The sequence below is a fragment of the Telmatherina bonti genome (assembly GCF_933228915.1).
Source record: "Telmatherina bonti genome assembly, chromosome: 14".
Classification (NCBI taxonomy): Eukaryota; Metazoa; Chordata; class Actinopteri; order Atheriniformes; family Telmatherinidae; genus Telmatherina; species Telmatherina bonti.
Window position 1 is genome coordinate 18,469,455 of NC_136612.1, and position 26,197 is coordinate 18,495,651.

The window sequence follows — 26,197 nt, forward strand, 5'->3', positions numbered from 1 at the left end:
ACTGCTATGTGTGGGGACACATATGATTGGCTGTTTTCCTGCCCACCCTATCGGAAATGCTACTCGTACAATGACCTAAATGAAGGCCAGAGGCCAAAACGCAGAGGATAGTATTTTTAAAAACTCCTCGCAACCTAAAAAGAGATTAAAGACAATATTTCAGCTAATGTGGAGTAATAAAATACTGACAAGTTAAAGGAGCAGATAAGTAAACAATAACCTCTACTATGACACAACACAAAAGTAGAGTCTCAAACCTGTATGTGTGCGTGTGCGTGTGCGCACATGTGTGTAGATAGCCATTTTTCTTGTATTAGCCATTCCTTTTACACTTAAATATTTTCAACTTGGACATGTTGGTTATTTGACAAATCATTACATGCACTCTAAAGGGCAAGCGGGTAAGAGTGCAGTCTGACACTATGTTTAGCAAGAAGCAAGATTCTCTTACTGCACGTAACAAACAAACACTCTCCACATGCTGTGGTTCTTGTTTCTCTCTGATGAGTACGTTGCTTCAGAGCAGTGCAGGAAAAAAATCCGAAGGAGTGTGGCTGCCAGAGCCACAACCTGGAAACACTCTGAGCTTGTAAAACCCAATAGCTGCATATAAAACTCTTTCCCTCAAGCAATCAAACACCAGCACATTTTATCATGTCACATATATGACATTATCCTCTTTGCCTTCCTTCCCTTGTTTAGATACTTGTGGTGTGTATAGGAGTAAAGCAGTAACTTGCTGTGATATTCAATGGGACTTTTTAGGTCTGATAATTACCTGTTTGGAATAAATAAATCATCTCTCTCCACTTGCTTAGAATATTTCCTTATTTATTTCTGAGGTTTTTTAGATACAAATAAAGGTGCATTTAGATCAAATATATTTATGAAGGTTATGTGTGAGGAGAAAAGTTTCTGAATTGGCTTTTTTTCTGCATGTACAACAGCATGCAGGCTCAACAAGCCAACAAGGGCATTGCCAAGGTCCTGACACCAACCCAAAGTATTGTTAGCCCAATCAAATCAAGACTTTTCATACAAAATCCAAGCCCACAAAACTAGAGTAGTGGTCCCCGATCATTTAGTTTGTGACCAAATTAATTCTCCATGTACGCACTTAGATTTGAATGGTTTTACAGCAGGGGTGTCAACCTCAAGTAAAATAAGAGCAAAATAATCTATAAATGATAAAACCTAAGAAGTACAACTAAATTTTTGAAGAGGTTTATTATTAAATTTCTACAAAAAAATAAGAACAGAATTGTGATAGATAGATAGATAGATAGATAGATAGATAGATAGATAGATAGATAGATAGATAGATAGATAGATAGATAGATAGATAGATAGATAGATAGATAGATAGATAGATAGATAGATAGATAGATCATTTGTTTTTATTATTATTTTATTATTTATTATTAAAACTATGAAATATATAAATAAAACTTAAAGGTTAAAGTTCAGGTGTGAAGAGACTGAAGCGATCACAACAGATTTCTGGGGCAAGGTCAGACTTATTCTGTGTTGAGAAACAAAAAGCTGAGGATGGACAGCGATGCGATTACTTTAGTTTCATTGGCAGCATCTGTGAAATGCACAAGACGTCTTCCAAAAGTTTTCTGAAGCGTTTATAACCCGCTCTGCCCATCTTGCCCATCTGTCTTGGGACAGCTGGTGCCACTCAACAATGTTACAGCACCATTTGCACATAAGCAAGTCACCTGGCGTTGTGAATGTCACATATACATTATAGTCTATTAATTTACAGCGGTCAGTGAGATTGGTGAGATTCTCATGCATGATAGATGTAACACTGTGAGTCAAGGCATGGCAGAGTTGAACTTTTTGTCAGTGCGCGTCAGAGGTTCAGGGTAGTAAATAGCTGCATTTATGTCTACCACATGACTTTTCAATGGCATTTGAGAGGAGAGGTCACATTAGTGCCATCATCCACTCTGTTTTTCAATACTGCCGTCCCCCATATAAAATCTACAAATGATTTATTTCACCCCTTGGTTACACAAAGGGTAAACATAAAGTGCAACCCCTGAAATGTTGTTTATTTGTCCTGCAATCATCCTCTCTGTCAATAATACCTAAAGTAAGTTATTCCTTGAAAATTAACACAGTGAAACCCCTGTTATAGTCATAAATGGTCAAATAACTGGCTTGGGCCATCCTTTCCCTGACAATATTTCATGGCGGCGCATTACATAATTGTTTACATGTCCATGTGGGAACATTTAGATTGTTTTTCTCAAGCAAACGCAAAAGGAACAAGGTGGTTGTCAACATTTTTATGATCTAGGGGTGGGTGCAGTGTCAGTGGGCATGTGACCACATGTGGGAGGAGCAGGATGAGGGTCACTCATTTCTAAGCTGAAGTCACTGGATATTGGACCCTAAAATAGCTCTACAGAGGGTATATAGAGATGCTGTCTGACTTGCCCCATCAGACCACTGTTTTAAACAGCAACGAACCAACTCTGTGACCAACAAATTCTGATTCAAATTGGAGAGATGAAGTGCCAAAGAGAAGAAGTTAGCAGCTAAAACAGAAGGGGATTTGGACTTAGGGAAGTGAAGCAAAGGATTTGAAAAGTGCTGGTGTTATCCAGCACCAAAAGGAACTGCTTCTGCCAGACAGTCACAAGGATAAAGCGTGGAAAAGACTAAAAGGACACGGAGCAGAGGATACTGCTCTTTCATTGGATTGTTCTGCTCCCTTGGATTTTCTCTTCCCTCCTTCTAATCCAAGAGCATAGCAGGAGATAGAGCTGCAACCACTGCAAGGATGAAGTACAACTATCATGTACCGTTGACAACATACACACGCACTTCACAATACACACCGACATACCACTCACCTTCTTATTATAACCCCTCACATTACACATCTACTGCATACACATCCACATATGCCTCAGTTTCAAAGTATACCCCAACACATCATGGCACCACAACTTACACACCATCACATTTCACATCCAGCTACAAAGCTGCGTCCACATACATCCCTTCATACAGCAAAGGATCACGGTTCGGTTCAACACGTCGCACGCAAGCACAAGAAAACCCTGCACCTGTGCTACCCGTGGCACCTGTAAAGAGAACTGTGCACTTCCCCAATGACATCATCTTCCAGGATATTGTTAGACGAGGAGATTTGGAGCAAATTGGTCGTTTCATGAGAGCAAGGAAGGTTCGGGTGGATACGCTCTTCCACTCAGGTGAGCGAGTTCATCACTACTTTTGCTTTTTTTTTATTTTTTACATATGGTCATCAGTTCCGCCTGCTTTAACCTTTTAAGTGATGTTTGGAAATAGGAAAAGGGAGTCATTTGATGTTGGAAAAAAGATAGTCAAGTTACAAACAGGATGGTTGATGTTGGTGTGTGTGCAGGCATGGCTGCGCTACATGAGGCAGTGCTGACTGGAAACCTGGAGGTGGTGAAACTGCTGGTGAAATATGGCGCTGATGTTCATCAGAGAGATGAAGATGGCTGGACGCCACTACACATGGCCTGCAGCGACAGCTACCCAGAGATTGCCAAGTAATGACATTTTTTTCTAATATGATTTGTTTTAAAGTAGTTCATCTTTTTCCACTCATATTTAAAGAGAAATACGACTATTGTCACACTGCTCAAACTGCCAAAAAAGAGACAAATACTTGGTATTCACATTTAGGTTTAAAGATAATTACCTACATCACATATTTATAAATGCTGCACTTTAAATTCCTGTTTTGTTGAGAACTGTTTTACTTTATTTCCAACTCAGGTATCTGCTGGCAATGGGAGCAAGCACAGAGGCAGAGAATGAAAGTGGAGAAAAGCCCGTAGACCTCATTGACCCAGACTGCAAAGAGCTGACCAAGCTGTTTGAGACTGGCTGTGTCTGACCAGGCAGCAAATGGACCCATTAGAGAAAAACAACAAACAGTGAAAATAATGAGACTATCCTCTCAGAGGGGAAATTGTAAACAATGCCAGAATGAAAGAGACTGTGCCATCTCACTGATCCTGGGAGGCTAAATTTGATAGATTACATTCACAACTAAAATTCAGATCTCATTTAAAATCGTTTGCCTTAAAGCAATACTCCATCTATTTCTTTCTGGCAATCATTCTATTTTCTTTATTGTATGTAAGACTTTATTTTACCTTTGGCATTTGCATATTTGTTATATTATCTCTGTTGGTGCTGTAAGGCTAAATTTTACACTGCAACTATCTGACATGTAACACAATGTGTGTTGCTGAACCTTGTTGTCATATTTACATGTTAAAATCTGTGTATCCATCAATTTCAGAAGAAAATTATATTTATATCCCCATTAGCTTTTTGGTTTAAATATTTTAGCGTTTGTGTTAGCTGTAATTTTTTTTTAATGTATTTAAATTCATTTTTATGCATTTGAACGTATGCATATTATATTTACACAACAGAATTTGGGTTGTGTTGATTGCATTTTTTATGTTATTATAAATCCTCACTGCTGGGCAGAAAGAGGGTCATCCAGATCAATACCAAATACTTTAGTGATGTCCAAAAAAATTCAAACAAAATCATAAAAAAAAACCCTGCTGGGTTTATGTTGTTTATACTCCTCTACTGCTGCAGTGTTTTCTCGAATGTATCATATCATTTCATATAGTGAAAATACAAATGCCATCAATGAAAGTCTTATAATTTTCTGTTTAAATATTATTTTTTGTATATTTTCATAAATAAAGAAATATTTTACAAATTTGACCAATCTGTTGTGGTCTGTTAAAGAAAAAAAAAAAGGAAAAGAAGCAGAGCAATTGCATCAAATGTAAAGTTGATGGTTTGTTTCTTGAGTTGACTTCTAAACACCACTTTGAGTCTTAGTGCAGAGCACTGAACTCTTCATCACCCTTAAAATGTTTTAAATATGTGTCATGGTAGTGATATAGTTAGTGTATATTTTCTTAAGGATACGAAATGGACATGTGCACATTGTATAAATGCAGCATATATTTACCATATTGCAAACTGGAGAAAACATGACCATCTGAATTACCATGGTGTCAGACAAAAGCTATTCAGCCATTCTTTATGTTGTGTAAAGCATTATTATTCAGCCATGATCCAACTATACTTAAAAAAGGAACAATAACTAAAAATTTTCTAAAATATAATTTAGTAATATAAGACAATGATTTTTCATTTAATGGAGTTGAAGAAAGAAAAAAACAAACAAACAAACAAACAAATTGGTCCTGGACAAATTAGAGCACATTTCTGTTGAACAGTGGGACAAACTATCTGTCGACAGGTGCAGAAGTCTGACTGAGAGGAACAGAAAACACCTGACCGTAGCGGAAACATTAAAGGATTGTTCAACAAAATATTAGTTTATGGAGGGATGTAATATGTAATAAATTATCTTATTTGTTTGCTTTTTAAAAAAAATATTTCTGTTGAACCAGGATTAGAAAATAATGTAATGATTTTCATATATCTTTTATTTATTATTACTTTAGTCGATTTCATCGTATTTTACAGGCCGCTGTTTTTTTCCTTCCTTAATGAAAGGGTATGAATAAATATGAACACAACTGTAACTATACTAAAATTAAGCGTATTTAGTAACCTAAACTTGTATTATTATTATTATTATTATTATTATTATTATTATTATTATTATTATTATTATTATTATTATTCTCTCGGGGTGGCAAGTGGTTTCTCTTCCGTGTGTCTTTCCGGAAATGATTGGTTGGCATTGGCAACGTTTTAGCCAGATCTAACGGTGTACACGGTCTCTGAATAACGATAACGACAGGACTAATCTGACTGAGGTATGTGTAAAAAATAACGCTTATTTGTATGGTGCCTTTGAATTATCGTTTATGCATCTAGCTTCATTTAATGAATGTGCTGTAGTAACTACGTAAATTAAAGATTAGCTGCTGCAAGCTAACGCTACCATAAGACAATCGCCCACTAGCAAGTCACAAAGCTAAGTTAGCTAGCTGAAGCTATTGTGTCAGAAAATCTTCATAAAGCGCCGCATGGCAATATAGTTGTGTAGAGACACACATTAAAAAAAATAAATATCGTCTTAAAGACTCTGTCATTGAGAAGTGGTTGTTATTGTAGTGTTTGGCTATGTTATGTCTGCTGCTAACAACACTGAAGCTAGTCAAGCTAAAACGTAAACAAAAGCTTCTCGTTTGATTAACGTCAAAAAAAATTTGCTTTTTTCTCATGCATAGCTTATCGTGGGGATCTGGCCCTTCAGAAAACAGTTTACCCCTTCACAGATTATTAACTTATATTGTGGCAGATGTCACCTGAAGTCATTAGATAATATATTTTACTGTAAGTTATCAGTAACGTGAACGCAGTAAACCAGTAGCTTCACACAGTTTCGCTTGCATTTAAAAGCTGCAGCTTACATGTATCTGCATGTATACATAATAATGATAATTGCCCCTTAGATAATGTGGAAATACTGAAGTTACCACTGTTGTATGTTGTTAGAATTCAGCTGAGGACTTGTGAACCTTTGCATCCTTCAAATCTACTCACCACAGAGGAGCGAAGAGCGAGTACAGACTGCTAACAGAATGACCAGGTCTGAAATTAATTATGGCACTAATGCAGTTAGAACATGGCCAAATGTAACATTTATCATATTTGGTGCCAAGACACAGAACAATGTCATTTTCAGTTTTTAGTTAACTATGATTTAAGTACTTTGCATGAAGGACTTCTTGGTATGCTTATCATTTATATTTTTACATGTTTGCGAAGCTCATCAGCTCCCAGGATGGTGAATAGCTACAAGAGGACTTCCAGCCCCCGATCCCCGACTAACAGTGGGGAGCTCTTTACTCCAGCCCATGAGGAAAATGTGCGCTTTATACATGATTGTAAGTATCTGCATAAACAATAACGTGATAAAGTTAATGGAAAATGAATGTGAGGTTTGTAATCTTAGTAATCTGTAGTCAGAGCTGCTACTGAACTGTGTTGCAGTAGAGTACCTTTGGTCTTAAATACACCTGCAAGATATGGAGATTTGAAAAGCTTGTTCTGTTAGAGATCGTTCCTCACTGATTACGGCTGAATGCTTTATTTTAAAAAAAAAAAAAAAAAATCAGGTTGATTAAACCCAAGGTTTTTCTGAAAATCTTGAGACTGCCATGAGCTCTGACACCAGTTTTGAAACTTTTATTTTTAAACTGCATCCAGTCTATTCTGAACTTTTGTAGATTACTGCTGGATATTGCAACTGTTTGTGTTTGTTCTACTTTGGGTCAGACAGCGTAGACTAAAGTGGCTTTCAACCTTTCACTTAATGTTGTTACCCAGTGTCGTGCTGCTTCTTTTACCTGACCTAAGCAGATCCTCGTACACCAACATAGAGTTGGTTAAGTTCTGAACAAGTTTTCCAGCATTGCAGTGGGTTCTTAAGATTTTAGAACTGAAACAACTGGTTGTAGATTTACCACTTGCTTCAAAACAGCACAGGAACTGAGCCAGTCAGAAAAGTCTCTTAGTAAACTCCAATTATTCACAAAGGAAGCATCCATTAAAATTGTCACCTGTGCTTAATTGTACTACTTACTAAGGAGTTTCCTTCATAGCATTCAACCAGCTGGGTTGAAATTACAAACTTTTTTTGACTTGCCTGCCAATGGGACTAATAGATTTACAAATTAACAAATCTAGAATATATTTAAATGCTTAATAAATAATGCTGTTTTTGTCACAAAAGCTAAATTATTTTTTATTTTTTAAATTCTATTAAGATAAATTCTATTAATACAATTTGATTTGCCATTACATTTACTTAACAATCAAAGGACCTTGAAAATGTTAAGAGTTTTTACCTATATGATCATTTCAGCCAACTTAAACCTCATTGGATTCCTCACTCTTCAGCAGTCAACTTCTGGTTTACATTAAAGTCCTGTCCCTCTACTTTCTCTCCAGTATGTTAATGTTTGCTGTTATTATAGGATTAAGGTCAGTTTGGTTGTTTGTTGATAATAAAGTTAAGGTTCTCAGCCAAAAAGAGGCATAAAATAAGATCCATGCCAAATATCAGTAGGATAATACATAATGCCTGGCTAAGTAAACACAAAGTTAGCACCTGGATTTAACCAAGCAGATGATCTGGTTTTGTGTCAGTAGGTTAGGTCTGGGTTCAACAGCGTTAAGTGCCCAAAAACTGATTCAGCTGACCTTCTAAATGTATGTGATGCCCAGATTTCCATCAGTAGATGTTTGTTTTTTTTCTGATAGCACAGAGATATTCCAAGATGACAGTACCAGCATTCATCAGGATCAATATGTTAAAGAGTGGTTCCAGGAGCATGAGACAGTTTGGTCACCACAGAGTTTATACTTTATTGCCACGCTTCGAAACGTTGGCAAATGTTCTCACTGAGGTGTTAATAAGAGATATTTGGTATCCGTCTTGTATCCTGCCTGTATTCTGAGTTCTCTCGAGTCAGTAAATGTCAGTCTGATGTTGACTTGTCTTATTTCTTCTTTCTCCCTATATCCCCTGCTTTTCCTCCCTTGATCCAAAATGTCTTCTTATTTAGCCACAATGCATGTTCAAAACAACCAGTGTGGGGATTTACAGCTGATACTATATTCTGTAAAGTTGAAAAAGTTTGTGAAATGGTGTTTCTCAGTCTCCACACACTGCTGGAGAACCACAGCTCCAAGAATGTATATAATAAATAGTAAATAATAATAAATAAATGTCAAAATGAATGAAAATCACATAATTAAAGGGTCAGAAAGTTGCATAGTGCTACTTTAACCCCAACTAGAATTTCTAAAATGAGCTCTTGAAGACTCTTTGCACCAGTCAGACCATTTCATCATCAATACAGCAGGTGTGCCCAAGTCCTGTTCTTCAGATCTACTATTCTATAACTCTTTGATTCATCCCTTCTCTGACACCCCTGAAACAAATGGCTAAATTCCCTCATTCACATTTTATTTAGCTCTGTGGAGGCCCAGTAACGAGTCATTTTTTTTATTTGTGTGTTGGAGAAGGGTTGTATCAGTTGGGGTATAGTAGATCATAAGGACCGAACATGGACACCCCTGCCTTAAAGACACATTCTTTCTTTATTTTTTACCTTAAAACTCTGCTTCCCTGGCTTGTTCAATGACATAGTGACATCTGTTATGTGCATTTCTAGAGCTGCTGCTACCCAGCAGCATCCAGGGGCTTACAAACTGCACTATACAACTTTTACATCCAGGAAGCGACGTGATGTTTCACTTCACAGTGTAATAAGGAATTGGCTGTTTTAAACATGCAGCATTACTGATTCAGCAAAGAAACACAAGAAGATTAAAACAGAGAAAGGGACAAAACAAGAATCATTGTAAAATCTTCTTTTGCTGGCTGGAGAGAGCAAACAGGTCAGGAAGGATGCAAGATGGATGCTGAATTAGCTGTCAGTAGCTGTTAGTAACATGTTAAACGACATTACAGTTTATGTCATCTCTTCTTGTGGCTCAAATGACTCCTATGACACAGTGTATTCTGGCACCCTGTGATGATCATGAGATGCACAAAAGTCTCACTGATAGAATAACACATCATAGCTTGGCTAGAGGTCACATCTTTACCTGTTTAACATTTTTTAAAGTTAAACTTTAAACAACCTTTTTTTTCCTTGTCTTCACCAAATCGGCTCTCAAGTAGCACTTTCTAAATGTACAAAGAAAAACAAATGTTTTTGTCTTTTCTTTTGACCCTCACAGCCTGGATGTGTGTGCTCAGAGACATCAGATCAACACAAAATAGTGAACGTAATGACCGTGGACCACAAGAGTATGTGGAGAAGAACCCAAATCCTAACCTACATTGTAAGTATTGTGTTAACCATAACACTTGAGTTCTGTTTTTGTGATACCTTAAGGTAGTAAGTCAGTCATCTACAGACTGGTAACAATGTTTTTCTGTCTGCTTTTGCAGCTTTCACACCAGTGGACCTGAGTGACCTCAAAAAGCGCAACACACAGGACTCCAAGAAATCTTAGTCTCTCCCGATGATGATCCAATTGCTTTTTTTCACCCATTATCCTCAAGAACTTTTCATTCATCAGCCCCATGTCAGCCGAAAAGTTAGCCTTGTTGGCCAGTCTAACACAGAATGCAAACCTCATTTCTGTACTCTGGACCATAGCAACCCTTATCTTTTATTTATATTTTTTTCTTCACCTTTTTCAACTGACTAAAAAAAACTGGGAATTCAGGGAGCACAGATTCTCCCATTTCTTTTTTCCCTTGTTTTTCATTTTAGTAAATCTGCATATTTACTTTCTTAATGTGGATGGGACGGATGCAAGTGTTCATCTAAATTTGCTGATATCTGTTGCTGAGACTTCACAGGACATACAAGACTGCAGTCTTAAAACACAGTACTACTACTACTACTACTTAAATAACTTTGGAGGAAAATGTGAAAGGGCTGACTTCTATTTTTATTTTGGAATATCAATAAATTGTAGAAGCAATTGAATGGTCATATTGGATACCTACCTTGCCCTACCTTACAAGCAAGTTTTGGAAGCCAAAATTCAATGTAGAAGGCCAACATTTTTATTATACATTTTCTTACCCTTGGATGGACTTTATTAAGTAAAGTAAGCAAGTATGCAGCCCTCAGTTAACGCCCTTCCCCTCTAAGCCTTGAAACAAAATCTTGAATAAAAGACTTTTACAGTAGTCCTGCTTGTGTGGATGACATTGAATTTGACTTTTTTTTTCCCTGAAGATATACTATCAAAGGTCCCAGATAAAGACCATTTTACTCTGAAGAATGCTGTAATGCCTACCAGTAAATAATTATGTTGTATTATTAGAAATTGTTCTTTTTAAAAAAAGTTTGATTTACTGGCATTGAATGTTAAATAGAATTTTGGAAGTATAAATTTTAGATAAACAAAAAAAAAACGTGTAATATACCGCTAGTACTAGTAATATTGTGTAATTTAAAAACATTACTTTGAAGTTTTCTCTTTAAATAGTTGTCATTTTAGTATTTTAGTACAGTGAGTGAACATTTAAATACATAATAGTTAACGGCAAAATCATGCACTTGACAGTAGAGGGCGTCTGTGTACTGTGTGTTACGTAATGACGTTGGGTTGACGTACTGGATAGAGGGAGCCAGTTGGTCTATAATCCAGTCGTTTGCTCATTGTGTTTTTGTCGGCGGTGCAGAGAACGTTGTGTGAAGACTAGGGAGAGGGACCAATTATTTCTAGGGTGTACATTTTTTAAACTTCTTTAAAAGTTTAGCAATTTGCGGCAGCATTATGACGGATAAAATGGATATGAGTCTAGACGACATTATCAAACAGAACAGGCAGCAGAGAGGTGGAGGCCGGGGAGGAAGAGGTCGAGGCCGCGGAGGCTCAAGCGGCGGCGGCCGTGGAGGAGGAGGCCCTGGGCGTTTTGGTGGCGGCGGCGGAGGATTTGGCGGTCGAGGCGGTGGATCCGGCCCCATGAGGAACCGACAGAACCTGAACCGCGCTAGAGGCAGACCAACACCTTACAGCAGGGTATGAGAAAGCTGAGCAGTGAAAGGAAAAACCTTCCTGGTTAACCACCTTCTATTCTCCAGTAGGCTTGCTAGCTAATCCTCTAGCCAGCTTGCTAGTCAAACAAATAATGTGACGGCTAACCGCGGATTTCCTTCCGAGGAGATCACAATAGCTCGCGGTTAAGCGTGAATGGAAGTTGTTTGCATAATATGTCCCTTCTCCCACAACCCGTATGTGTTCCGTCAATTCCCAAGAAGAGGTCGTTTGGAGAGAGAGAGCGGAAGCCTTAGCCATGTTGGCTAACTAGTTGGATCGTGAAGGCCTCACCAGCGCCATTTTGAGTCCAGCACCGTAAATTGAAGCTAGTCTTCATCGATGAAAAACAGCTTTTCACCCCAAGAGTCAAATTGATGGTGGAAGGAGGCCACTTCCTGGAAAAAATTAACCCTCAAATGATTCCTCACTTCTAATGGGAGCATGGTGTTTTCAGTGCGACCAGGCGGCCTTTTGTTCGGGGAGTGGCTGGCGGGTTTCTGAAGGCCTGCTTTTCTACCATTTCACCTGGTTCTTACGGATGGATAAATGGACTTTAACCCCCTGATAGTATTCATAAAAGGCAATCCTCCTCTTCTTAAATGAGTTGAGTGTCCAGACATACCAAACAAAGCCCCAGTCAAAATGGCGTGGTCTCAAAATGGACGCTCACCGAATCCACGCTCATATAGAGAGGAATCTGGTCGCCTCCTATATTTTTTTCTCCCATCCATTACATCTTATGGACACTTTACCGCCTTGAAAGCCCACCGAGGCTTTACAAAGAACTGTTTGGCGAGCCAGGACAAATGGTGCGACGCTGGAGGCAACGCTGCTTCAGATGGCGACCCCCCCCCCTGTGTACCCGAGGAGCATATCTGGAGGGCCTTGGTGGAGGTGCAGATGGCAAGAGAACAATGGGCACTTATGGTAGCTAGACTGTGAAGTTTTGTAGATTTAAAAGTAAAGATTGTGGGTGGGATTGGGAATAATTGGGTTAAATTGGCTCAATTTTGATATGCTAGTAATTGAATAGACTGGTATCTGCTAAACTTTATTAAACAAAATCAATGTGTATATATATACAAAGGTGATGTACAAAACATCCCCTTGCTTTTGTACTTCATGTATGTTCTGTCTTGTGTATATCCTTCTGTTTGAGCTGATTCACTTGCTTGTAGTGATGGGGTGGGCAGGGAATAATTGGGACCCTCTTGAGGGAGCTGAGCACCCTGGCCTTGTTGGAAGTGGAGCCCCTGCTTGCCCCAACACCCAGCCGTGTGGACTCTGTGATTGACAGAGGCAAGGGGATCCTGAAGTCAGCAGGTGCGTTCTTTTTCATCTCTTGCAGCCTAAACAGCTTCCAGATAAGTGGCAGCATGACATGTTCGACAATGGCTTCAGCGGCTTCAATGGTGCTGCTGGAGGTGGTGGTGGAGCTGGTGTGGAAACTGGAGGAAAGCTTCTTGTCTCCAATCTGGACTTTGGGGTCTCAGATGCTGATATCCAGGTACTAGGCGTTGCAGTGTCCAAATTTCATTTTAGTTTGTGTTCCTTTTTTTTTTTTTTTTTTTGTATTTGGAAAGACTCTTAGTTTTGCCTCTTTTTGAAGGAACTTTTTGCTGAATTTGGAACTCTGAAGAAAGCTGCTGTTCATTATGACCGATCAGGAAGAAGCCTTGGAACAGCCGATGTCCACTTTGAAAGGCGAGCGGATGCCCTTAAAGCTATGAAACAGTACAATGGCATCCCACTTGATGGTAAACCCCAAACCTTTCAAATGCTTTGTTGAATTCTGACTGTATGAAGGTCTTATTTTATTACTTTAGTTGGTGTTGCTGTTCCACCTAAGCAGAGAGGGGTTTATGTTTTGTCTCTTTAGGGCGCCCCATGAATATACAACTTGTCACATCACAGATCGACACACAGAGGCGGCCTATGCAGGGGTGGGTTAATGTTGCTTTCTAGTGTTCAGTCACTGTGGCATTTTGGATGTAATGAGTAATGGCGGCTGTTTTTCTTTTTCAGTCTAAACAGAGGTGGTGGAGGCATGAACAGAAGTCGTGGCTTTGGCATGCAGCGAGGCCGAGGAGGGCGTGGTGCAGGTGGTCCCAGGGGTAGAGGACGGGGTGGTCGTGGCGGTAGTAGCAAGCAGCAGTTGTCAGCAGAGGAGCTTGATGCCCAGTTAGATGCCTACAATGCCAGAGTAAGTCCAACTCTCACTGGGATTCCTGTCTGCTGTTCATTAGTACTGCATAGTCAGTCATCTGATTTTACTTTTCTTTTTCCTTTGTTTTCACAGATGGACACCAGTTAAAGAAGCTCTTCCTAATCTCGCCCCTTCCTGTCTGCACAGAAAGGGGTGGTTGTTACAGATGTGCAGAACATTTTACACTTGGTTGTCTTTTGATGTGATTTAAAGTTGTTCCAACTTCTTTTAAATACTCCAAAGTGTTTTTTACCAGTATGTTTTTTTTTTTTCTGTTTTTTTTTTTCTGATAAATGGTTTTGGCTGTAGGTTAAGTCCCTCTACCCTGTAGTTAATGAAACTTGTAATAAAAACCTGCAGTGTATATTAACCAAAACAACTGGCTCGTTTGTCTGCTTGTGGTTTGTCTAATGTTTCGCTTGCCTGATTTGTGATTTTGCCAACACCTTAAGTAAATTTTTGTACTTGACTAACTTGCATTATATTTTAGTTTTTCATTTAATCTTGGCTGGACAGGGAGCTTTGAGGGATTCAGTATAGTTGAGCAGATTTTAAGGGTGTAGTCCACTGACACTCAAGGGCTGATGTCCTGCAGGTTTTTCAAGTGTCCCTGCTGGAACACACTTGACTTGGACAAGCTCTACACGTCTCCTAAATACACATCAATTTAAATCAGGTGTGTTGCAGCGGGGACAGTAGGAAAGCCTGCAGGACCGGAATTTAGGATCCATGATGTAGTGAAGGTAGTAAACTCATTAAAGCCACCAGATGGCGTGCTGGATAAAGATTTTTGCCTTCTAACTTAATTCTTGACCAATTCAGTACGCTTAAAAATACTTGTGCCTTTTTAATCAGTTCGCTAAAATGCACTGATTACAGTTGATTAAATACTAATAAATGTTCGACCGGAAATATGTGAGAGTTTAAGCGGAAGTGAAAAGGAACAAATTGTCAAAGTCAAATGTCCGGACCTCTAAAGGCGGCACTTGAGGACCCGCGTGCCGAAAGTCTTTTTCCGGAAAGATCGCGTTGTAAAGTTTGTTCACTACAACTTCCGGTTAGGCTTTTCTAGGTGTTTCAGAGCCCTCACCACAAGTATAATTTCTTTAAAACTGTGAAGTCTTGATGCTGAATTGTTTATCTACAATTTGACACTCGATATAATTATAACGCTTCGTTTAAAATTTTGACTTTGTTCATTTTTTAAATTAGAAAAAAATGTAACACTATTAGTCGGTAGTATGTAGGCTACATAATATAATTTTAAAGCATACTTTGCTTTTCGACACTTGGCAAGCTTTAAGCCTAAAAAAAATAAAACAAACGTCAGGGTTATATTCATGAACAGCGTTGAACATAAACGGAGCTGTCGTGGCTTAAAAGTGATCTTTTACTTTGAAGGCAGCAGACCGGATGTGGCCGGTCGCTAACCAGGTTTGTTCTCCGTCTCTTCGCTTCGCTCCCATTCACAGGAGACTGCCCCAACCGAGCAGCAGTGGAACGGTAAGACTTGACAAAACATGCACCACATTCCTGTGACCGCTTGATTTTTGCCTATAAAACACATGAAAGGACTGGCACTGTTAATTTAGTAAGTTTATAACACTCAGATCAGAAAGCATAGACAAACTTGCTGTTTTAAAGAGAAAATTCAGGACTTTTTTTTCCCCCCCTTCTTCCGATAAGCAAGTTCTTATTGTCAGGACTGTAGCTTTTTAGTTTAAGTTTTTAAAACCTGGGAACGTATCAAACTATTTTTCCTGATGAAGTTGTCCGCCCAGTGTGAGGAGAGCAGCATTGGTCTGAATTTCCGGGTGTTGAGACTGAGCAGTGTAGGCGGTTAGGTAACCATAATGCCTGTAGTTGCATTTAGTAGTACACACATCAGACCTGAAAAACCACACAACTTTGCCCAAGTCGTGTCATTTAGTGTGCGAAATGTGCCAGTTTATAAATGTGCCAGTGGCCAGACACTCGGCCTGCTGTATGAGGAATATTTTTCAGCTACTTCCTGGAACTCTGCTAACTTGTTAATTCACCTCACACCTAAAATCAGCCACCATTTTGGCTCCCCCCACCCCACTCCCGGCTTCTTGTCAAGTGCACAATGGATAACTTGCATCAGTCTGCATTTGTTAGCGGTAATGTGACGGTGAAGTTGTGAGCTTGTCTGAATGGCTTGCAGATTTGTGGTTGATGACACAACTTTCGTCCTTTCTTTGCTGTGTGTGTAAAATATTACTCTGGAAAAGTGTCTTGATTGTAAATTCCTGTCTTCACCTCAACTTGAAAATGTGCAAACTTGCAGGACCAAAGTCTGATTTTTTTTTTTAGATTCTGTTTCACCATTTAAAGCTTAAAGTCCCAAATTGGTCAACTTGAAGAAAAATTTGGATATTTTCCTTTTTTAATTTCGTTTCCTTGTAGCAGGCTTGTTAGAGGCCAGAAAATATTACAAACAGTTTAGAGTCCCAGTAGCTGGCTATTAAAGTTTTAACCATGCAATGATTTTTGAGAATTTGCATTTGTCTGTTTTATGTCAGAAATTATTTAGCTAGTCAAACTTTTGTTTTTTCCACACTGCCATACCTTAGTGGTCTCTCCAAGCCAGTCATGTCACAACCTGTGAGACTGAGCAGACCCCACCCCACCTCAGTTAATAGACTTACAGGTCTTTCCGAGCCTCTTTCTGCAGCTTTTCTCAGCTGTTATGGTCTTTAGTGAAGGGATTTGTGCATTTAATTTGAGCCATGTTGTTAATATATTCATCTGCCTCAGTTCTTGTCAAGGTTGTTCTTTTACCTCCATTTAAGATGTTGGACTGGATGGTGGAGCAGGCGAGTAAGCCTGGATCTCTCAGTGGGCACTTGGGCTACCCCATTCTGCTTCCTGCTACTGCAAGCAGGGATTTCTCTAGCTATTTTTAAAGCTTCCTATTTGTTCAGCTCCTTCCTGGGATAGGGTTATGTTTTGTTCCCTTATCTCTCACAGGGCCCTCTTTCTGTTGCTTATTTTATTTGCGATCAGTCTAATCCTTACTTTGGATGCATAGCAATTTCAATGACACGCTTTGTAGTTTCATTTGGTTGTTCAAAGGTTCTTAAGCGACCATGCATTTGATTTTTTTTTTTTTTTCCCTCGTATCCTTCTCCCTCTTGTCTACTTCTGCAAAAGCTGCATTGCATCAGTTCTGCCAAGAGACCTTGCCGCAACACTTCCTCAAAGCTTTGGTAAGTTTAGCGCAGTTTCTTCCAAGTTCTGGAGCATGATTTACATTTTTTTTTTTTTTTTTAAAGTCTCCATTTTCATTCACAACATGTTTAAAAATCCTGCTTGGTTAGGTTAGCCTCTCAGGCGAGCGTTAAGATGAGTCGTGTTTCATTTCTGCAGTAGTGTGGTTTAGCGCTCTAAAGGATGTGCTACATCGAGCACCAAAAAAGGAAGTTTGCAGTAATTTGACAGACAAAATGGCTTAGTCGCTGCCTGACATGTAAGAAATCCTTACTTGAATTAAGCAGAGTTCACTTGGAAATGATCACTTTTTAATCCACTGTATATGGAGATGCTGTATATCCCAGTGTCTGCATGTGCTTTTCCCACCAATTTTCACAGTTATTACACACTTACAGCTGAAAAATCATAAGTCAGATCATGTTCTCCACCATTTAATCCCATCCTAGCACCATTTTCAAAATGGTTTGTCACCATTTTTATCTGACAGGTGTAAAATAAACTGGGTTGTATGCGTGAATAAAATACTTTACTAAGTAGATAAAGGATGTGATGATTATGACAGCTCGGCTGCATTTATGGTGTTAAAGAATTGTTCAATAAGAATGAAGATAATGGAGAATTTTTTATTCTTGTGAAGAAAATGAGGGCTAAACTCCTTTAACTGATAAGCTTTTATTACAGCAGCATGACTAGGAAACAGAAGTCCAGAGAAACTGGGTGGATTAAAACAGTCCAAAGGTCTCAGACATATTTTTGAGCGCTGCAGAGATTACGTCATGCCTCTTTACAGCGTTTTCTCCATCAAGAGAAACAGCAGTCGCATCCTGTTGTTTTGTCTTTCAAGCTAAATGTGTACTTTGCTCCATATTACAGCAATACAGGGTATGAAAAGTGAAGCTGCCCTAGTTTCAGGCATCTTTTCCTGCTCCACGCCATGTTGTCTTAATTAGACACTATTGTATCTAATTAAAGTAATTCAAGACATCAGTTTCCACAGAAGAATGAGCGCTGCAGAGTTGAGAAGGGGGACGTTCAGGGTTTCCACTTCACAACTACTTGTTGCTTTACACTTCGTGGTGTTGTTGCTCCTCTTGTACTCCTTCTGACCGTTACTGCCAAACCTGAACATCAGCATGTGCTGTGTTAGCGTTGTCAGTGAACAGAGCTGCTAAGAGCAACATGAAATGTTGCTTAACCTGATGGCGTCCTTGAGACTTGCTTGGATCGTTGTATAAAAAGCAAAGCTGTGGTAAAGTTTCAGCAGCACTCTTGTAAAGTGAAAGCTAACTTCTCGAGCATCAAGGATGACCAGTTTGTCAACTTCAGTTGCTAAACCGAAGGCAGCCCTGTTTGTTGATTGCTAGAAATGCTCGTCTCATTCCGCATTTTGGATCAGCGTGAAACCCAAAAGATGTAGAGAAACCTAGAAAATATAACTATATAATCAAAAATTCCCCAAAGTGTCATCTTGTCTCTTATTTTCGTCACGTGTCGATACAGTTTTCCTTTCTGTTTGTGACCTTGCAGCATTTTTGCACACTGTGCTCGACATGCACAGTAATCACACTGTTGGAGGTTGGATACCCTCCCTTCAACATGCTACACATAATAAAAGGATTCCCTTGTCCTTGAACTGCAGAATTCCTGTCAAAAGAGCCTGAATTCCTTGTTAGCCATAATCCCACCTTTTGATAGACTCTCAGCTGTGTTGCTAAGGAACCGGGCCTGATCTGGAGCCGTAGCTGCTGCTGCTGCCAAGTCTGCCGTGTTTTGTAAAATGACCACTTCTGTTTAGTCCAGTCAAACAAACAGTTTATCCTCCACCAGAGCTGCTCAGGTGAAGGCTGAGAAACGGAGGTGGAGAGTTTAAACAGCACGTCCAGTCTCATGACCGCCGAGCTGATTCCCAGCAGACCGAACAATGACGGGGTCTTTTTCCTGGCAGCCTGGTGTCACATCACCACAATTCACATTGTTTAAGCAAAAGAAAGGGGGGCTGGCCATGTTATTTTCAGGGTGGTGATTTTGTTATGGTTAATCTCATTTTGCAGAGCACATGAGCCTTTATTCAGACAAATCAACAGTTTTATAGATAATTAAGATGGCATCTCGGAACGATGCAGTTCGCAAACATTGCGTCACACATTTGGAGACCATTTCTTCTTAATTTGTTTGTGCTTGTGTTGTTGGCAGAATAAAAATTAAAAAAAAAAAAACAGGGAGAAGCTGCAAAGATTGATGCACTACAAGGCTCACCACACACAGCATGAACCATCATAATGCATTTTAAAGCTGATTATATTCTTGCTTTTCCATTATTCATGATGTCCATGTCATGTTTAAGGTTTTCGTTTTTTTACAGTAAGAAACCTAAAACAAATCTCACAGTAGCGTTTGGATTGTTGAAGCAGGAAAAAAAGGCCTTCAGGTGGAAATTCTCGCATTTAAAAGCGATGTAGTCGTACCTTCCAGCAGAGCGGCATCATAGAGCAGCTTCCTGCTGTGTGACATGGCGGTAATGCAGTCTCGGTGCATCCTGCTGCAGACGTCAGGGAGAGCAACAACCTGCTCTTTGACTTTTACGGAACGGCTTTATGGCGCCGTTTTCCTCTGACAAAAACGCTTCAACTTAAACACAGCTGAACGGCCAAAACATGGCTGTAGAGGAATTTGTGCCTTTTTCTTCTTCTTCTTGTCATGGGAGCACAGAGGCCCCCCCGTTTGGAAAAAGTGAGCCGTGTTTTCACTTCCTGTACAGCTGAAACCCGGCTGTACAGTGTAATAAAGCAGAGAGGCGGAATTAGTTTTGTGTGATCTGTTTTCAGCTGTCCTCCTCCTCCTCCCTGTGAAGAGCAGGTTAATCTAGTTTGAGACCTTATCAATCAGGTTTGTTTGTCATTGTCATTGCTTGACTGTATGTTTGCACTTTTCTGGTTTATAAGCCTGTCTGTGTTGATGAGCGGTGGCTCTCACGCCGACATAAATGTTAGTAGATAAGAATGTGCTGATTTTAAATGGAAATTATTGTTGTTGGGTGATTTACTGTCTTTCTGTTGTGTAATGAGAGTCAAAAGGAGAAGTGTGTTTCGCTTCTAATCTTCCGCTTTCTATTTGGTTATATTTCATCAAATGTTTGACCTCTGTTGGATTGATCTTGTTTGCCACAATCTTTTTTTATTTTTAAACCAATTCAACACTTTTGTTTCCCAAAATGATTTTTTATTTAATGATTCTGTAGGTTTACCCCGTAATGTATTTTAGGAAGTCGAGTTCTTTGAGTGTGGAAACGTCTAAAACATGCAGAAATTAGGCGTTTTAGAGCGAAGCTGCTTGTTAGCAGAAAGGCCGATTCTTAAAAACACGATGTGATTTTGTTTGTTCTAATTTAGTCAGAAATCTGTTTCAGCTGAGAAGCCGTTACTTTGATTTGTGTTGTCGGTTTCTGTGGGGCTGCGGCCAAAGCGAGAGGAGAACATACCGCACACCAGAGTTATAGCGGCGCCGTCTTTTGCAGGTGTTGGTCTGCTTAGTAAAAGCTGTGCCCCAGCTGGTGTTAATAACATTCCCCCCCCCACATTTTATATCTCCAACCAAATACCCCGAAGATGAGGACAAGTCGTGGCTTGCTCAGTGTTGTGGTGGGGCTAGTGCTTTTTTGTTGTTGTTGTTGTTGTTGTCGTTTTTCGCCCTCATACTGAAGCCTGACTGCAGGTTTTAGTGGCTGGGAAACAACGGAGGTCCGAGATAATCATCGGCTTTTTTAGACAACCAGCGTGTCTGCTTTACGTCAGCCTCTGAAACTGGCTCCACAGCCAAGAAGGGCTGAAGTGTCGCATGTCCTGGCTTTTGTCTGCTAATGTGTACATGTGTGTAAGTCCACACACAGTTGCTTAGCAGACAAAGACCCGGTGTGTCGTTGTGTGTCTATTATAGGCCGCACTAATTTGTAGCTGGTACTTGTCTTGTCACTCTTGTCTGTTAAAATGATGGGTTGGTTTACTATGCGTCATGGCGACGGCAGAGCTCTACACCAGCTTTGCTTTCTAAGAAGCCAAAGTTCACCAAGGACTCTGGATAAGTAATCCCTTTGCAGTCATCCAGCAGCCAGGCGTCTTTGCTGCTTTGCTTCAAGTTGAGATTATTCTTTTATTTCTTTTATATCAAAGCAGGATTTCTGTAAAAGTTGATTCTCATCCTTCTCTGCTTTTGTGTTTTGTTTTTTTTTAGCACACCATGGCAGAGCAGGAGCCCACACCAGAGCAGCTGGCAGCCATCGCAGCGGCCAACGAAGAAGCCGACGCCGCCGTCAACTACAAACCTCCTGCCCAGAAGAGCCTACAGGAAATCCAGGAGCTGGACAAAGAGGATGAGAGCCTGCGGAAGTACAAGGAAGCGTTGCTGGGGAAAGTCAACGTGGTCGCAGGTTGGTGCTCGCTGCAGACAGCAGTAAAGAACATTTCTGTCATTAGTAATCACACGCAGTGGAGGAAACATTCATGCATTTTTTTTTTTTTTTTTAATGTTATCAGAGAATTTGTGTTTTGTGTAATTTGTGTTTTTTTTTTTGTTTGTTTGTTTCTTTGACATTCTTTCCAAAACTTGGCAAACTTGTTGCTCTGAGTGTTTATTCTAACAATAATACAGGATATTAAATGTCAGCTATTTGTTGTGAAAACAGTTCAGCAAGTAATGAAAGCTATGAACTAGTCCTTGCACTCACATGAGGGGTATTTCCTCCTTTGTTCTTAAAAAAAAAAAAAAAAAAAAGAAAATACAACCCTTCTATGGGTTTTTATTGTAAAAAAAAAAAAAAAAAAAAAATTCAACTAAAAATGCAGAAACTGGATCAAAACACACTGAAGAGCAGGTCAAAGCAAAAGAAAACTTCTGTTTTCTTACATCTTCACACTGCCACCCACTACATCAGCAAAGTCTGCTGTTTGTAACCAAAGCAAACACCTGGACGCTAACGTCACGCACCAAAAGTCACCGGTTTTCCCTTCATGTTAATAACAGGTTTTCTGAACTCATACTTATTTTGCTGAGTTTTATTTTTTTTTATATTGAGATGTGATTCACTGCAGTCCTTCCAGGTTTTTGTAACGCACCTTATGTTTGTGAATTATCCTCCGTGTAGATCCCACCGCCCCAAACGTCCAAGTGATGCGGATGACTCTGCTCTGTGATCAGGCGCCTGCTCCTCTGATTCTTGACCTGCAGGGTAAGAACGGTTTTTCACTGACATAAAAAGTCACTTTTAATCAGCTCTTACTTGAATATGTCTCACAGTAACATTACTTTGGAACAGTAATCACTCGTGGCCATGTGTGCAAATAGCAACCAAATGACCTGCTGGGTCATTAGTCCTCTAATTGGTAATGACATGATTCCTGTGTAAGTGGGTTAACAAGTCATTTCCTGATGGTGCTCTTTGTCTCCCCGCGGTGGTCACAATGAGCCACAGCAGAAAAGCAGCTGCCCTCTGGTGGGCAGTGTTGTTGCTGTATAGAACTAAACCGCACTCGTTCTAAAAGAAAAAACCTTTTTCAGTTAAACACGGCGTGATTGTGCATGTTTTCACGTGGCATATGTTGCTCTCCTCTACCAGGAGACCTGGAGAACTTCAAGAAGAACCCATTCACGCTGAAGGAGGGAGTCGAATACAAAATAAAGATCAACTTCAAGGTCAGTCGGGTCTTTTTGGTTCTTGCAGCAAACTCCAGCTGTAACGTGGGGAAAGCTGTGATGTCGGACGTAACGCTTGTGGTCGTTTGCAGGTGAATAAGGACATTGTGTCGGGCCTGAAGTACATTCAGCAGTCATTCAGGAAAGGAGTGAAAGGTGAGGCCTGCTGTTTAATCTTAGGTTTAGTTCTTCATGTGGTTTCTGACACAGAAAGGCCATTATTGTCTTACTTTCCTGCTGTGTGTGATGAATGTCAGTGTGTTGCTCATGTTGCGTTGGTAAACATGGGCCTTTAGCCAGGTAGCTTAGCTTACTGTAAGCCTAGAAACAAGGAAAGCAGCTTGTCTAACATACTCAAAACTACCCCCTGAGCTCAATATGTTGTCATACTGGTTGGTTGGGATGAGATCAGTAACTTCCTGGAGTTTCACATTTTCCAGCATTTTATAGTTATCATATGAGCAGAATGAAGCGATCGGACTTCCTCGTTCACTGCTTTTAGTTTACAAGCTGCTGATTGGAAATGTTCATTTAAAGTTGCTGTGTGGAGGAATTTGAAATTTGGTTGTTTTTTTCTTGTTTTTTTTTTTACATGAACAGCTTGTAATAAATAAAACATCAGGAAACACAAACCAACCTCAGACCGTGTTGATACTGCAGGTTGTTTTCTAACATTGTTGGATCTGTCTAATATTTTGCAACTTAATGCCCGTCTACGGAGAGAAATTTGTTTCTTTATTATCCTATCAAATGAGTCAGATTTGAAACCAACAATGATTTTTGAGAGCAAAATAAAAGGGAGGAATCAGGGTTTTTTTTTTGTAGAGTTAGAAACTAATTAGGTTCCAATTAAAAAATACATATTTGAGAAAGCATACTTCTCCAACTCCAATCAAAACTAATGTTTTCTTCAATCAAAACTAATGTTTTCTTCAATCAAAACTAATGTTTCCTTCAATCAAAACTAATGTTTTGAAGTCAATAATTACAACTGTTGTGCATAAAAATAAGTCCTCTTCTCTTTACAGTTAAAAACATTTGGTTACAAGTTAAAAAGTTTTGTTTGCAAATCAGTCCTCTTTGTTTGCAACTTCTAAAGTTTTGTTTGTAAATTTAACTGCATTTGATGGGCGGGGCCTTAGCTGGTGAGTGAGAGCAGAGTTTCTGTTGGTTGGTTTCACCTGGCTCCGGCGCCAGCTACGCCTTCTGCGTTCCACACATTTCTCTCTTGCTGTCCATACAAACAAATTTCTCTCCATACCTGTCTTTGCTTTTTTGGTTTTATGACCCAAAATATTGGTTATTTTCCTCCTCTGCTTGCAATGGGTCATACTTCACCTTCATCGCTTTGTCTTTCTGGTCGTTTTGCATTTCTTTATGTTAAGATCTGGATGTTTTCAAGCCAATTGGTGTGCAGAAATGATATTTTATGCTCCCTGAGTTCATCTTTCTTCCCTTGAGCCTGATTTGGTAAAATGTTTTGAAGCTTGAAATAATTCTGCTGATGAACCCGTTTTTCCATCCTCCTCTAATCTCCAGTTGATAAGTCGGAGTACATGGTTGGCAGCTATGGCCCGAGACCAAGCGAGGAATACGAGTTCCTCACCACCCTGGAGGAGTCGCCCAAAGGGATGCTGGCCCGTGGCACCTACAACATCAAGTCTAAGTTCACTGACGACGACAAGCACGATCACCTCTCCTGGGAGTGGAGCCTCGCTATCAAGAAAGACTGGAAAGACTGACTCCCCTGATTTTTGCTCCCACACCCGGATCCTCCTCTGCTTTGTTCAACTTTCTCTTACAGTCATTCCATTATGTTGGGGTTTTTTTTTTTCTTTCTTCCCCCCCCACTGCCCCTTTTTTTTTTTTTTTTTTTTTTTTTTACTTTTTTGGGTTGTCTTGTTTTTTTGTTTTCATTCCTTCAGGCTTTTTCTCTCTCCGTCCTTCAATCCCCTGCTTTTGCCATCTTTTTCCTTTTTTGTTTTATTGCTATCACATCGTTCCTCCCGTCATAACGCTTTATTTGTTTGCACCCACATTTTGTAAGTATTATATCCTGAAAACATGGAGAAGGCAAACAACGTGCACAGTCCTGATTTTTCCATTTTAGATTCTTTGTAAAAGGAAAAAAAAAAAAATCGGTGAAAGTATTTGCTGTGGGTGATTTTCCTCTTCCCTGGACCACCTTTTCTTTTCCTTATTTTCTGATTATATTAACCACGATCTGCCTTGGATAACGTCGTACAGGAAGCCGTAGTTCTGCGTGTACGTGGTCACTGTACGCTCATTGAGCAATCATTGCTGGACACAACTTTTGGACGCAGCCCTGCTAAAGCCTTTGAGCAGATTACTTGTACTTGGGTCTTGTTAAATTATTCGGAATTCAGGCCAGCTCTGTTTCCAAATGTTTAAGCACCGAGGAGAACTGCTGAGAGAACAGAGGGGAGGGAAACGGTTACCTCTAACCCTTCGTGATCCCCTCGCTTTAACTGTGGCCTGTCCTCTTCTGATCAGGGTATTATGGCAGTTTTGCAAGCAGCCGCGTGGCCTTAACTATTAGGAAGAAGTAGACAACTTAGTTGAGCCATTTGCCTTCAGATTAAATATGTGGGCCTATTTTAACACGATTTATAATTCATGAACAGGAAATCAGGGCTAAGGACTTCCACTGTCTGTATTTCAGGTTTGATTACTTCTAAAAGCCATTACAGAAGTGTTGGATAACATCTCAACACCACATTCGTTTCAGTTCTTGTAATGGTTTTTAAAGTCTAATAATTGAACTAAGTCCAGTTTGTACGTACAGCTGCCTCCGTGTCCTCGCATCCCAGCGGATTTTACCAGCGTGTCCAAGGTGACGCCGTAGCTGCTCCTTGAACTGAACACAGGAAGTACAGTACAAAAATGACCACTGCTCACTGTGCCTCCAGACTCATCACTGAGGTGAAACACAGTCTGTATTTAACTCTTGGGATCAGTGTAGGAACTTGAGTCCTCAACCCAGTACCAGTGGTTAACACACACACACATCCTGCCATAATCAAAGTGGTTGCTTATTTTTTATACACTCCATAGATTTATGAATGATGTCCGTTCGGCTGATGGTTTTTTCTTGGTGAGCCAAGTTTGACTGTGTGCTATGTTACCTACCGTTTACTGATGTCCTGTGTTCACATTAAAGTGTTCAGACTGGGAATCGCTGTGTGGTTTATTTTATACAGACTGGTTATAACTTAACTCTTAAAGCGCTGATAATCTTTTCCCTTTTATCAAAAGGATTCATTCTTAGTGATTTCATTCGGAAATCGGAATCGAATTGGGAGAAAAGCGTGTCGTCACAGCCCTACTAGATAACCAGTGGACCCACGCAAGGACAGATAAAAACATCTGTATGAGACCTTTTGTGAATCACAACACAAACATCACTTTCTGATCAAAAGCTTGTGATTTATTTCCTGTTTTTTTTAAAGA

At 39.7% G+C, this 26,197-nt stretch overlaps 4 protein-coding genes across 7 annotated transcripts; all 4 read left to right on the forward strand.

Annotated features, from left to right (window-relative positions):
* Positions 1-2,476: 2,476 nt before the first annotated feature.
* On the forward strand, positions 2,477-4,676 carry ppp1r27a (protein phosphatase 1, regulatory subunit 27a). The gene is made up of 3 exons (XM_079252283.1): positions 2,477-3,233; positions 3,407-3,557; positions 3,787-4,676. The coding sequence occupies exons 1-3, from the start codon at positions 2,798-2,800 to the stop codon at positions 3,905-3,907; spliced, it is 708 nt and encodes a 235-aa protein (XP_079108409.1). The 5' UTR covers positions 2,477-2,797; the 3' UTR covers positions 3,908-4,676.
* Positions 4,677-5,745: 1,069 nt separating this feature from the next.
* Positions 5,746-10,701, forward strand: mcrip1 (MAPK regulated corepressor interacting protein 1). Its single transcript, XM_079253001.1, has 5 exons — positions 5,746-5,834; positions 6,520-6,613; positions 6,793-6,911; positions 9,778-9,882; positions 9,992-10,701. Exons 2-5 carry the CDS (start codon positions 6,606-6,608, stop codon positions 10,054-10,056), a joined length of 297 nt encoding a protein of 98 aa, XP_079109127.1. The 5' UTR covers positions 5,746-5,834; positions 6,520-6,605; the 3' UTR covers positions 10,057-10,701.
* A 534-nt stretch (positions 10,702-11,235) lies between these two features.
* alyref (Aly/REF export factor) lies at positions 11,236-14,276 on the forward strand. Of its 3 annotated transcripts, none has more exons than XM_079253575.1 (6): positions 11,236-11,583; positions 12,950-13,108; positions 13,211-13,358; positions 13,481-13,544; positions 13,627-13,804; positions 13,901-14,276. In XM_079253575.1, exons 1-6 carry the CDS (start codon positions 11,338-11,340, stop codon positions 13,913-13,915), a joined length of 810 nt encoding a protein of 269 aa, XP_079109701.1. In that variant the 5' UTR covers positions 11,236-11,337; the 3' UTR covers positions 13,916-14,276. The 3 variants fall into 3 exon arrangements, with proteins under 3 accessions (XP_079109701.1, XP_079109699.1, XP_079109700.1); XM_079253573.1 differs by lacking the exon at positions 11,236-11,583 and adding an exon at positions 11,588-12,528; XM_079253574.1 differs by lacking the exon at positions 11,236-11,583 and adding an exon at positions 11,588-12,495.
* Positions 14,277-15,274: 998 nt separating this feature from the next.
* arhgdia (Rho GDP dissociation inhibitor (GDI) alpha) lies at positions 15,275-25,914 on the forward strand. 2 transcript variants are annotated; one of them, XM_079252367.1, is made up of 7 exons: positions 15,292-15,310; positions 16,982-17,037; positions 21,269-21,464; positions 22,179-22,262; positions 22,650-22,726; positions 22,819-22,882; positions 24,266-25,914. In XM_079252367.1, the coding sequence occupies exons 3-7, from the start codon at positions 21,275-21,277 to the stop codon at positions 24,466-24,468; spliced, it is 618 nt and encodes a 205-aa protein (XP_079108493.1). In that variant the 5' UTR covers positions 15,292-15,310; positions 16,982-17,037; positions 21,269-21,274; the 3' UTR covers positions 24,469-25,914. The 2 variants fall into 2 exon arrangements, with proteins under 2 accessions (XP_079108494.1, XP_079108493.1); XM_079252368.1 differs by lacking the exon at positions 16,982-17,037 and having other exon boundaries at positions 15,275-15,310.
* Positions 25,915-26,197: the final 283 nt, after the last annotated feature.